Here is a 12,851-nt window from a genome sequence, read left to right on the forward strand (position 1 = left end):
TCATTATTGGCTGTGCGAATCCAAGCAGAAAAAACCTCCTTGGCAGAGACCAGGGGTCTCAGCTGGCCAGGACCCTGGCACAGGTCCAGTCGACCAATTCAATATCACAACCAAGCCAAAGACCAGAAGGAAGGATTTATTACTTGCAGCAAGAGAACATGGAGGATCTTTCCCTAAGTAGCATCTCCCCAAACAGCAAAACTGGGGCAGTTTTAAACTAAGGGCACATGCATACTTCATGAAGGGGCTTGGGTGGTGTATGCACATTCATGAAGGGGCTTGAGCAGAGGGGAATTCAACATAGAATAGGGGCAAAGGTTGACAGAGTCCAAGCTTTAGTTGATTGAAGTCACCAGGGTCAGAAAAGGTCAACATCATCATTCCTTAATTTTCCACCAGTCTGTGGTCTTAGCATATAGTTACCACCCTCCACCTGGGTGGGGGTCCTTAGTTCCTGTAGTACAACTCAAAGATATGTATCAGATTAAGTCTATCCCTTAAGGAGGAACTAGGACTCCTGTTTTATCGCGGAATTATTGTTTCTTGATGGCTTTCCTCCATTCCTTTTTTCCTTTAAGATCATTAATTACTGAGACCTGTTCAAAGGCAAGCATTGTGGTCAGGCTTAGATCACAAAATGGCTTAGGCTGAAAATGGCTTCTCTTATGTCAAAAAGCTATATCGCGTTCTTTTCCTCCTGGGAACACCCACACCCACACCCACACCCACACCCACACACACACACACACACAACTGCTTACACTGGGACCTCAGTCTTCCCAGAGATATGAGGAACACCTTCCCTGGAGAGGCGGATGGAGCACAGGAATCCAGCAGAGATCAGTGGAGCTTGCTCCTAAGAACTGGCCTGTCCCCTCCTCTCCCAGCCCTGTAAGCCACTCCAGGGTCCCCTGGACCTGCATGTAGTGGTACCTCTCCGCCCCTTGCCCACGCTCAGACCCTAGGCTCTCAGTCGATCAAAGCCTGCATGTGTTAAATGTCTGAAGTATGGCAGGACACCCCTGCTACTTTTGACCTTTTGCTCTGATTCCATTTGAAAGAGAAATAGCACTTATACGATGTAAAGCAAACAAGGCTGTATGAGAATTGCTTGAGCATGTGCGGCGCGGGGATGATGGCGCGCGTTACAGGACAATGCCCAGAGGACCTCAAGGAGCTCACTTGGTATAAGCTGTGCTCAAAACATCTACGTTTTTCCCGAGAGCAGGAGGGAAGTTCTAAGTTGCGCCTGGGCTCTGCCCACCGGGCTACTCTGATGCCCTGGGGGAGGCAAAAACGGGGTAGGCGTTGGTCCCATTTTACAAGTGGGCAATCTTCGCTGAAGGAGGCCATGTGTCGGCCCCAATTCTACGCAGATAGTGCTGCGGCCAGATAAGGTCAGGAACCCAGAAGCCAGGATCTCGTCTGACGCAGATCCTGCGAGAGGCAGGCAGTGAGAACGCACTCCGCCCGGTGTCTGTGGCGTTGCCTCTCTGCGCCCAACAGGAATGCGAGAATCGCGAGTCTCCCAGATCACGTCTCTGCTCCCGGCCTGGGAACCCTGGGGCGTCCAAGCGCGCTGGCCCCGCCCCGCGGTTCCTCCGCGCCCCACGATTGGCTCCGAGGGCCAGGGCGGGGCCGGACGCCCAGCCGACGTGATGGACGGCGTCAGGCGCCGCGGGAACCGCTTCCTGTTGTCAGTAGTCCGGAGGCCGCAGCGTCCGGTCGGAGTCTTAGGGGCTGCAGCGACCGGGAGTGCCCCCGCCCCCCTCCCCACTCCTTTTGGTGAGTTAGGAATCGGGGGCGAGGCGGGCAGCAGAGGGGCGGCGAGGCCGGGACGGGAACAGGCGAACAGGGAACAGCAGCCCTCTCCGTGATCCCAAACCCCTGGTTACCTTGAGACTGTCCTGCTTCAGAGTCCTCACCCTTCCCAGCCCAAGCCCCGCGCCCCACTCCAACTAGCCTTCGGCCCGCACTGCCGCTGCTGGCCTCTCCCCTCTATTTGCCGCTCGTGACCTGACCCCAGCCCTTACCCCCACCCTCTCACCGCCGGTCTTGCGGAAATGCAGCCGCCCTGTAGCCCCCTTCCAACCCCGACCTTGGCCACATCCCTCCGCCTCCCTCTAACACAGCTCGTCTTCACCTGTCAACCCCTTTGGCCGTGCTAATGCTGCACACAGGCCTCCTCGGGACCCACCATTCCGGTTTGCCCTTTTCGGGATCAGCTTTCTTATCCGAATCTCCCACACCCCGCTGGTCAGCTCCCCACCTCTGTCCCACTCTCATTTAAGACCCACCACTAAAGTAGATGCCCTGTTGAGCACACCCTTTTCTTTTTGATAACTCTGATCTCAGCCCTATCCCAAGTCTTACACGTATCTTGTCCTCACAGACTCAAACCCTAACTTCCTAGCCCACCATACACTTCCTTTCCATCTCCAGCCATCAGAGGACACCCCCATCCCTAAGTCTTTGCTAAACCACCCCCAACTCTTGGTGCCCCAGTTACTACCACCCTCAGCCAATCTTATTAAAAATGAGATCTCCTGCCCTTTCACCTCTGCTGTCCCCACCTCAGCTCTACACCCATTTTTCTCTTGACCCCCGTCCCCATTCAATCTGAGAATTTAGTGCAGAGTCCCCTGCCAACCCCACCGGCTGCCCCTCAACAGCCAAATTTAGGTGCTTCCTGGGAGCCCAGCGGTTAGAGACTGAGCACCTTGATGGGTGCATGCAGGGCCTCAGGTGGTAACTAAGTGTGGAGAAGTAGAGATCCGCCCTCAGGTCAGGGTCAGGGATTTTTTTTCCCGGGTGTCTTGTCCCCTGTACCTGCTCCCAGGGATTATGGATCTAGCATTCATATTAAATGACTTGTGCTACTGCTGGAATGGTGGGTGTCGCCCACATACCTGGAAGGTGAGGAATGGCCCCTCACCTAGCTCACTCACAGCCTGGGCCAATGGAAGCCATCACTTCCTTTTGGCTGGTTTTCTGGCCCAGGAGAAACTCAGGGAGCACCACTGTGTGACTGTGGCCACAGAACCACGTCCATGTGTGTTGTCCTGGCGCTTGTAAAGGACCCTCCTCACCCAGTGTTCCTCCCGGCTGGAGCTGACAGCAGACCTGTCCCAACGCTTAACACAGGGAACACAGTGGACGCCAGAGATGATGTTACACGTTGTGAAGAGTGTAGCTGAGAGGGTTCCCAGGAGGCGAAGGCGAGTACAGAGGCTGTTGAATCACTTCCTCTTTTTGCAGGTGCTGAATCTTTGAGTTTTGGCCATTTGGTTACCCATGAACGTGGGGAGTTGAGATATCTGAGTAGCTGAGGCAGAGGGACATTCTTGAGGCACCCGGGCCCCAAGCTCAGCATTTATCATCTCCTGGGCTTTTAGGGCACACATTCTTTCCGAATTCTAGTGACCTGGCTTCAGAGGGTTGGCCGTCTGGCAGCAATTTTAAAGGGCCCCAGACAGGACCCGCTGTCTTTGCTTTTGCCGTTTATAGTCTTGTTCCTTTGAAAGTTGAAGCTCTCCCTTCAGTGTCCCCCCACCCCACCCCCTATTAAGGTGCAATATATCAGAGTGGTCTCAGCCTGCTGGCAGGGTGATCTAATGAAAGGAGTTGCATCGTGGCTGAGAATTCTATACCTCAGCTTTCCTCGGTCTGTGAAATGGAGATAACCTGCCCCTGAGCCTTATTTTTGTTTTATTCTTCTGTTCATTCAGCAGGTATTTTCTGAGCACCACTGCGTGCTCTGTGTTGTTCTAGGCACTAGAAATGTAATGGTGAATGAGTTGAGCAAAGTTCCTGTTTTTAGTCATTCAGAGTTTGATCCTTGCTGGAATCCTAAGGATGGGACAGAAATATGGGGGAGATGGGTATTATTGAATGGAAGGAAGGAGGGGGGAAAGAAAGTTACCCCCTGTTCACTGATTCACATTTCTGGGCTCACTCACTAGCCTTTGGTTTGGGAATCACAGGCTAGACGTTTCTTGCCCTCCAGCTGGTATCCAATTGCTTCAAAGATGCAGTTCCCCAGCACACTCTCTGCATCCCCCGCCCTCCAGGACACTTGTCCAGAAATCCAGCCTTTTACAGGTGGGAGGAGGTGCAGTTTACTCAGCACTAACATGTCTGAAAGATCAGCTGCCTTTCTGAATCAGAAGATAACTTTGTCATTCTTTTCCAACTGATAACTTTGTCATTCTTTTCCAACTGAAAATCATGACTCATCAACTGGTACAGCAGCTGGATGGCTTAAACGTCAGGCTGTTTGTTCTGAACAGCCCGGTACAGGATTGGGTTCAGGCTGTAGAGAGGAGGCTGTTGAGAATGGCTGAGAAGTCTCTAAGGAGGAGAGGTTGCTGTTTACCTATGGATGGAGTGTTTCAGAAGCGGGGAAGCCAAGCCATCCATTTCTTCTTTTAATGTAAGTCTCACATAAGCCATTTTTTTTCTTTCTTCCTTGGTCTCTGAAAGAAGTGAAATTGGATGTTTGCAGAAGCCCAGGCAGTATAATAAAGAAAAGCAACCAGAACAATTCCTTCCTGTGTGTTGGAACATTTAAGAAAGGACAGCTGTGAAACCTGTGTACCATGGAAAGGATGTGGCCTCAGCTGGTTGGGACTACAGACCTGATGGGTAAGATTGTTTCTTGTTGATTTTAGCCTTATTTGATAAAAATGGAGCTTTCTGAGTACTAAGTTAATTATTACCTAGTCTATAAGTAATCAGTTTGCTTGAAACTCTTGGAACCAGAGACCTGAGACAGTTTGGTCTGGTGAAGTCTGACACAAGACTTAGAATGAGGAAACCAGACAGTTTTGTCCCTTACCTGGGGCTCTTTTCTGCTGAGCCTTAGTCTTCTCCTCTGTAAAACGGGGATAATCGTCCTTCTCTCACAGGATTGTTTTTTGTTTTTTTTAATTAATTAATTTATTTATTTATTTTTGGCTGCGTTGGGTCTTCGTTGCTGTGTGCAGGCTTTCTTTAGTTGCAGAGAGCAGGGGCTACTCTTTGTTGTGGCGCATGGGCTTCTTGTTGTGGTGGCTTCTCTTGTTGCAAACCATGGGCTCTAGGCACATGGGCTTCAGTAGTTGTGGCTCTCGGGCTCTAGAGTGCAGGCTCAGTAGTTGTGGCACACGGGCTTAGTTGCTCCGTGGCATGTGGGATATTCCCAGACCAGGGCTCGAACCCGTGTCCCCTGCATTGGCAGGCAGATTCTTAACCACTGCACCACCAGGGAAGTCCCCAGGATTGTTTTAAGAATTAAATGAGATTAGAGAAGCTAGGAGAGCCATGTCAGGATGAATCAATACTTACGGGGAGAGGTAGACTTCTCGTGGTTAGGAGTTGCCTAAAAGGCAGACAGAAGTCACCTTTTCTGCTAAACTCCACCAGTAGTGTTTGAAGAGCTCTTTGGTAATGTTGCCCACGTTCTCTCCTTAACTCTTTTTAGCCTAGGTCTCCTTGCAACCACGCCTCTCTTTGCTTTGGCTTTTGGTGTCAATGAAGACTGTTCTGGGGACAGGAAGTGAAACCAGTCCCATAGGAAGGTGGACTGGGGGTCTGGAGAATGACGGAGTGCTGACCCAGCAGTCAGGAGACCCAAAGCCCCCTTATGGTTCCGTCAGCAAGTTCTCGTGTCTCCTGCGCCCTGAGGCATGATGGAGCAGACCCACATAGGTGGGGTGCTTTGGCTTCTTGCAAAGAAAGTTGTGCCCTGGATTGTGGCCCGAACCCCAAAGCCTCAGTCCTGTTTTGTGAATTGTCAAGTGGCCATTCTCCTTCTGGACTCCTCTGCACCGTCGTCAGTCATTTTGTGGCTTTTCTGACTCTTGGTTTTAGGGGGTGATTACATGTCTTCCCCTGCTCTGACCTCTCAGCATCAGTTTGCTTTGGGTTTTTAGCAGACCCTTACTGGGCTGGAGGACCCACTTACTAACAGGCCTCCCTCCGTCCCATGAATACTATTTTCAGTTAATTAGTCAATGAGGCTTTAACGGATCCGGGCTGTTCTTCAGATTGTTGAGGCCTGAGCCCTTCCTGGCCTGGCCCGTGGCTGGCTGAGGGAAGGGCAGTTTCGCAGCTTGAGGCTCTAGAAGGGCAGGCCGGAGGGGAGGCCTTCGGCTGCTGGAATTGCTGAAGGCGATTGGAACCCAGGGTCTTGGAGCCAGAGAACCTGGATTTGGCCTCCTGGGCTGCACAAGGGTGGCCTGGAAGGAACATTGTCCAGAGGGACTGTCTGCAGCACATGTCCCCTTGTCTGGGGCGCTGATGGCTGGAGTGTGGAGGAGAGCCCTGAAGAATCCCTGGTAGGTGGGAGGGGGGTGAGGTGAGGGTGAGGTAAGTCAGACAAGGCCTGAGGCCGGGGGCCCGTGTTCTGGGGTCTCTCACACCCTGACCAGAGTTGGCTCTGCGGGGGCCGCCCTCCACACACCTCCCTCCCTCTGCATGTCCTTACTTGGAGAGGTTGGTTCTGGGTCCTGTTTACCCACTGCCCACTCCGCAGGCCAGGGATTGAATCAGAGCAGCTCCTACCATTTAGGGCCACTCTGCCTCTCTCATCTCCAAGCATCATGCTCGTGTCCCCCTGTAAACCTCTCCTGCCAGACTGACCTCAGTGTTCCACTGTGGCCTCTCACCGGGGCCCCCGGCTGAAGAGCCCTCCTCCCAGGCCTCCCCTGCCCCCTCGCCAGTCGCCCCCTTAGCCCCAGCCCACACCCGCCTCTTCCAGAAGGGAGGTGGTCGCACTCCTCCTGGAATCTGGGCGTTTCTCTTGGGCTTGGGTTGCTGTTGTCCTGGCGGCGGCTGGTAGAGTTGGCCACTTACCAGCCCTGGGATCTTGGGAATTTCCCAAGCTTCTATTTCTTTTTTTAAAAATTTATTTATTTATTTAATTTTGGATGTGTTGGGTCTTCGTTTCTGTGCGAGGGCTTTCTCTAGTTGCGGCTAGTGGGGGCCACTCTTCATCGCGGTGTGTGGGCCTCTCACTGTCGCGGCCTCTCTTGTTGCAGAGCACAGGCTCCAGACGCGCAGGCTCAGTAATTGTGGCTCACGGGCTTAGTTGCTCCGCGGCATGTGGGATCTTCCCAGACCAGGGCCCGAACCCGTGTCCCCTGCATTGGCAGGCAGACTCTCAACCACTGCGCCACCAGGGAAGCCCAGCTTCTGCTTCTTATCTGTCAGACTGAGATGATAAGACACTCCTAGGATGGTTATCAGGAATGAATGGGGTAACACATGTAAAGGGCACAAAACCCATTTAACAGGTCTTGGTTTTACTAACTTCTTTGGGCCATGGGTTCTTGAGAGCAGAGAAAGCAGTAACCTGATTTTCTCTCTCTTTATTATTTTTTGTTGGTGGTGGTGGTGTCCCCTCATGCTTAGCTGTGTGGCCACTAGAGATTTGTTTAGATGTGAGTGTGCCTGTCCAGTCCTGCCCTGTGCAAGTTCCCGGGGTGGGGCAGGCCAGGCAGCAGCCCCTTCATGCTCAGGCCGCAGTCCTCGCCCCCACCCCACCCTTGGCCTCAGCCACCCCGGGAGAGAGCCAGCTGCCCCGAGAGATTTCTCTGCGTACTGACTTCAGCTGCTAGCACACGCTTAGTTAGGTAGTGGCATTCTTCGCCTGTAGATTTGGGCGGCCGCATCCACTGGGGTTAGAGATACCATTTATCCTCGGTAAATATCAGGCCCTGCACTCAGCATTTTCCATACTCATAGTCTCCCCTTAAGAGGTCTGATACACGCCCCAGTGTGCCTAGCTGGTTAGTGGCAAATTGAGATCAGAACCCGTGTTGTTCCCCTTCAGACATGTCCCTGTGCTGCTCAAGCTAGACCTTTGCAGCCCAAAGGAGAAGCAGCTGTGTGGCGAGAGAGCCCTTCCTTTTGAAGGCGTTTCAGTTGTACTTTTCCCCACTGAGCTGGCCGACCCTGGGATGGGACGGGAGTCAGGACAGTTGCAGAGCCCAGGCCCTGAATGTGAATTGTGAGCCCCTGCTTCCCGGCCCCTGTGGGTTCTTGGCACCTTCAGCTGCAGCATCCCCCCTTGCAGCCTCAGATCTGTATCTAAGTTAGCCTTTTTTTTTTTTTAAATAAATTTATTTATTTATTTATTTTTGTCTGTGTTTGGTCTTCATTGCTGCACGCGGGCTTTCTCTATTTGCAGCAGGCAGGGGCTACTCCTCGTTGCGGTGTGCGGGCTTCTCATTGCTGTGGCTTCTCTTGTTGCGGAGCACGGGCTCTAGGCGCGCGGGCTTCAGTAGTTGTGGCACACGGGCTCAGTAGTTGTGGCTCACAGGCTCTAGAGTGCAGGCTCAGTAGTTGTGGCACACGGGCTTAGTTGCTTCGCGGCATGTGGGATCTTCCCAGACCAGGGCTTGAACCCATGTACCCTGCATTGGCAGGCGGATTCTTAACCACTGCGCCACCAGGGAGGTCCCTAAATTAGCCTTTTATTCCCTGCTTTTTTGTGCCAGCATTTGGAGTGGCGTCAAGAGCCCTTTCTACCCACCCTTTGGGATAGACCCGCCCATGGCACACCCCACGAAATCTTTTTTCCTTCCTTGTTTCCATCCTTAAAATCCACTCTCAGTTTTTACTTTTGTATTGAAAGTCCTTGCAGTTGCAGGTTGAGTAAGATGGGGGTGGGGCGTGGGGAGGAGATCGTTTGGGCACAGTGATTGTTCATCCGGCCGTGTCTGTCCCTGTAGGTGTCATGTGATTCTTCTGGGGAGCTGCTGCTTGAGTGGAAATGCTCTCAGCGGTGGAGAATGGACCGGGCCCCCGGGCTGCCATCCCGGTAGGCAACAAGGGAGAATCAAGGGTGGGGGAAGGGGTGCCTGGGACAGCCATTTCATTGTTTTTTCTCACTTTGAAATGCATTTGCACTGTTCAGAAAGAGAGGCCTGGAGTTGAGAAAAAGTGATAGCAGAAGCAGGCTCCGAGGAGAGCCTGCCCTTTCTAGATCATCTGATTGGTGATAAAATGGAGATTTACAAAAAACAATGGAGATTGCATGTAGGTTACCTGAGGACCAAGGATTTCTCCAAAGAAGATATACAAATGACCAATAAGTACATAAAAAGACGCTCCACATCATTAGACATTAGACAACGGCAAATCAAAACCATAATGAGGAAAACAGAAATAGAGTCACTACGGACGTAGAAAACAAACTCATGGTTACCGGGGACAAGGTGTGGGAGGGATAAATTGGGAGATTGGGACTGACGTATACACACTACTATATATAAAATAGATAACCAATAAGAACCTGCTGTATAGCACAGGGACTCCACTCAGTACTCTGTAATGGCCTGTATAGGAAAAGAATCTAAAAAAAAAAAAAGGTGGATATATGTCTATGTATAACTGATTGACTTTGCTCTACACCTGAAACTAACACAACATTGTACGGCAACTATACTCCAATACAAATTTTATTTTAAAAATAAAATAGTAAGAAAAAATAATCATAATGAGGGACTTACCCAGTGGTTCAGTGGTTAAGACTCCGTGCTTCCAGGGTGGGGAGGTATGGGTTCAGCCCCTGGTTGGGGAACTAAGATCCCACACGCCGTGCGGCGTGGCCAGAAAAAAAAAAAACAACATAATGAGATACTTCTTCATATCCACTAGGATGACTGTAATCGAAATGGCAGACAATAATAAGTATTGGTGGGGTTGTGGAGAAGGTGGAACTCTCATACCTTCCTGGTGGGAGTGTAAAATGGTACAGCCATTGTGGAAAACAGTTTGATAGTTCCTCAAAAAGTGAAACATAGAGTTGCATGTGACTCAGCAATTCCACTCCTAGGTATACACCCAAGAGAATTGAAAATATATATTTACACAAAAAGCTATGAACATGAATGTTCATAGCAGTGTTGTAGCCAAAAAGTGGAAACAACCCAAATATCTATTAATTGATGAATGGATAAATATAATGTGATATATCCATGCAATGGAATATTATTTGGCAATAAAAAGGAATGAAGGACTGATATATGCTACCACACAGACAAACTTGAAAACGCGCTAAGTGAAGTCAGACACAAAAGGCTGCATATCATATGATTCCATGTATAAGAAATGTCCAGAATAGGCAAATCCATAGAGACAGAAAGTAGATCAGTGGTTGCCAGGGGTTGGGGGAGAGGGAATAGTGAGTGACTGCTGATAGGTACAGGGTTTCTTCTGGGGGTCATAAAAATGTTCCAGAATTAGATAGCGGAAATGGTTGCACAATTCTGTGAATGTACTAAAAACCACTGAGCTGTGTATTTCAATGAGTGAATTTTATGATATGTAAATTATGTCCCATTAAAGCTGTTCTAAAAAAGGAACATTTAACTTTTCAAAGAACATTAACATTAATTGTGTTGGCTAAAATAAAAGTGAAACAGTGAAATATTTGTCCATAATCCTATCACCTAATAATTCAAACCAGTTTTTCTGCAATCCCTTCCAGTCCTTTTCCAAACCCTTAGGTAATTTTGACATATGTACTTATATTATGATAGAACGATCTTAACTATGTATTTTCAAAGGACTTTAGGTATATTTTATAATTTATTCATTTAGCAAACATTTACTGAGTACATGTGCCAAGAACCAGGCCCATTGTTGAGGGCACGAGGATGAATAAAAAACTAGTCCTGGGCTTCCCTGGTGGCGCAGTGGTTGAGAGTCCGCCTGCCGATGCAGGGGACACAGGTTCGTGCCCTGGTCCAGGAGGATCGCACATGCCGCGGAGCGGCTGGGCCCGTGAGCCATGGCCTCTGAGCCTGCGCATCCGGAGCCTGTGCTCCGCAACGGGAGAGGCCACAACAGTGAAAGGCCCATGTACCGCAAAAAAACCCAAAAAACTAGTCCTACTTTCAAAGAGTAATACCCCCAGCTGCAAATCACCAAGTATTATTTCCATTTAACAGATGAGAAAGTTGAGGCTTAGAGAGGTTAAGTGAAATATCTGAGGTGACCCAACTGGTGACTGACAGAGCTGAGACTAAACCCAGGCTCTGACTGCCAGGTCTAGGATCTTTCTTCATGTAAACCATGCTCCTGTTTCTGGGTGTTTTTATTGTTCTAAAGCAGCACTTTTTGACTCTTAACCTGTTGACTCTCAGTGGAATGTTGGTCATGTGATTAAGGTGGAAAGCCTCACCCCTGCCCTAAATGGATTACCCAAGCTCCCATAGCTGTAACTCTGATGGAGCCAGTATTTAAACACAAGGTGTATATGGCTCTCAGCTCACTGAAGTTTGGTTTAAAAAACAAACAGGGATTTCCCTGGCAGTCCAGTGCTTAGGACCCAGCGCTGTCACTGCCGTGGGCCGGGTTCAGTCCCTGGTTGGGGAACTAAGATCCCGCAAGCCTCTCCGTGCGGCCAATAAATAAGTAAATAAAAAATAGAAAACAAAGAAATTTTAAAAACACACGTATCTTTGCAAAAACTAACACATCTTGGGGCGATTTTCCTTTACTTCTCTCTGCTTTCTCTTTATTTTCTACTGTTAGCCTGCACTCGTTGTGCTACACAGGTATGTAGATTTGTGCATGCATGTGGACCCATGTGTTTGGCCACAGGAAGAGTCACATTGCAGGGGTCGCCACAGGAGCCTCTAAAGGCCTGTGTTATGTCTGGCGCCACCCAGGTCATCAAGAAGAAGCTAGTGGGCTCCGTGAAGGCACTGCAGAAGCAGTACGTGTCCTTGGACACAGCAGTCACAAGTGAAGACGGAGATGCCAACAGCATGTGCAGTGCCCTGGAAGCCGTCTTCATCCACGGCCTGCACACCAAGCACATCCGAGCCGAGGCTGGAGGGAAAAGGAAGAAAAGTGCCCACCAGAAGCCTCTGCCTCAGCCCGTCTTCTGGCCCCTCCTGAAAGCTGTCACCCACAAGTGAGAGCTGCTGGGGGCGGCGGGGCGGGGGGTGGAGGCGGTTCACCTCGGCGAAGAGCTTCAGAGTGTGGGATACTGGGCTCTTCCCTCCAGCCGTGCGGGAGAGGCACAGAGAGCCCTGTGTCCCGGAGAGGAGATGGTGGACTAAGCGGGGTGGGGGTGGGGGGATGTTAGACCAGGGCTCAGTGAGCCCCTCAGGCCATGGCCTGGGGCAGCGTCGAGCCCCTGGGCTGGGTGCCCTAAGCAAGAGCAGGAGCCTTCTTTGTACCACCCTCTGGCAAATTCGGTAGTTGCAACAGAGGTTGTGCGGCCTGCAGAGCCTGAAATCTTTACTGTCTGGCCCTTTCCAGAAGTTTGCTGACCCTGCCTTAGGATGTTTGCACAACTGTGTGCTACGTATCATACTTGTAACAAGGTAGGGTTTGCTTCTTTTTTCTTAAGAAGAGTGGCATCCAGCTAGAGCCTCTGAATGTGTGCTCTGAGACACTTGTCTTGCTGGCCCTGCCCTGAACCGCCTCTCGGGGCTATTAAATGCCACCTCCTGCCCGAAGGTGCCTTTGTCAGTCTCTAATCTTCCTTCCCGTGCTACTGCCGCTGCCCTATCTCAGGCTCTTACCTGACTCCTGGGTGGCAGTGCCTTTCTAATTGTCCCCCTTATCTCATTCTGTCTTTCCTTTGGTCAGTCAGCCAACATTTACTGAGCTTAAGCTGACTGGAGCTCCATCACTGGGTTCTGCAGAGTACGGTCTGCACTCCCGTGGAGGAGACGTGCACAGGGGTTGGCGGTAGTCAGAGGAGGGGCATTTACATCAGACCGAGGCATTCAGGAGCTGAGTTTGGTACACGTGGGGTCGGGTTGGGTAGGAACACCCCACCCTGAAGTCTGCGTAGCTGCGAGCACGTCACTTTCCTGAGCAAAAACCCGTAGCCCACAGGCTCCCAA

The 12,851-nt window shown here is 50.7% G+C and overlaps 1 protein-coding gene across 3 annotated transcripts in view; it reads left to right on the forward strand.

Annotated features, from left to right (window-relative positions):
• The first annotated feature begins 1,663 nt into the window (after window positions 1-1,663).
• The window catches only part of PLEKHM1 (pleckstrin homology and RUN domain containing M1), a 50,923-nt gene continuing 39,735 nt past the window's right edge, over window positions 1,664-12,851 (forward strand). For 2 of the 3 annotated variants that reach the window (XM_030848892.2, XM_030848895.2), the window contains exons 1-4: window positions 1,664-1,785; window positions 4,483-4,644; window positions 8,715-8,803; window positions 11,661-11,908. In XM_030848892.2, coding sequence (XP_030704752.1) covers window positions 8,756-8,803; window positions 11,661-11,908 — 296 coding nt within the window. In that variant the 5' untranslated portion in view covers window positions 1,664-1,785; window positions 4,483-4,644; window positions 8,715-8,755. Of the gene's footprint in view, window positions 1,786-3,131; window positions 3,259-4,482; window positions 4,645-8,714; window positions 8,804-11,660; window positions 11,909-12,851 lie in introns of those variants that run through there. The other variant, XM_060290645.1, reaches the window with a different exon arrangement.

The sequence above is a fragment of the Globicephala melas genome, chromosome 20 (genome assembly GCF_963455315.2).
Source record: "Globicephala melas chromosome 20, mGloMel1.2, whole genome shotgun sequence".
NCBI lineage: Eukaryota > Metazoa > Chordata > Mammalia > Artiodactyla > Delphinidae > Globicephala > Globicephala melas.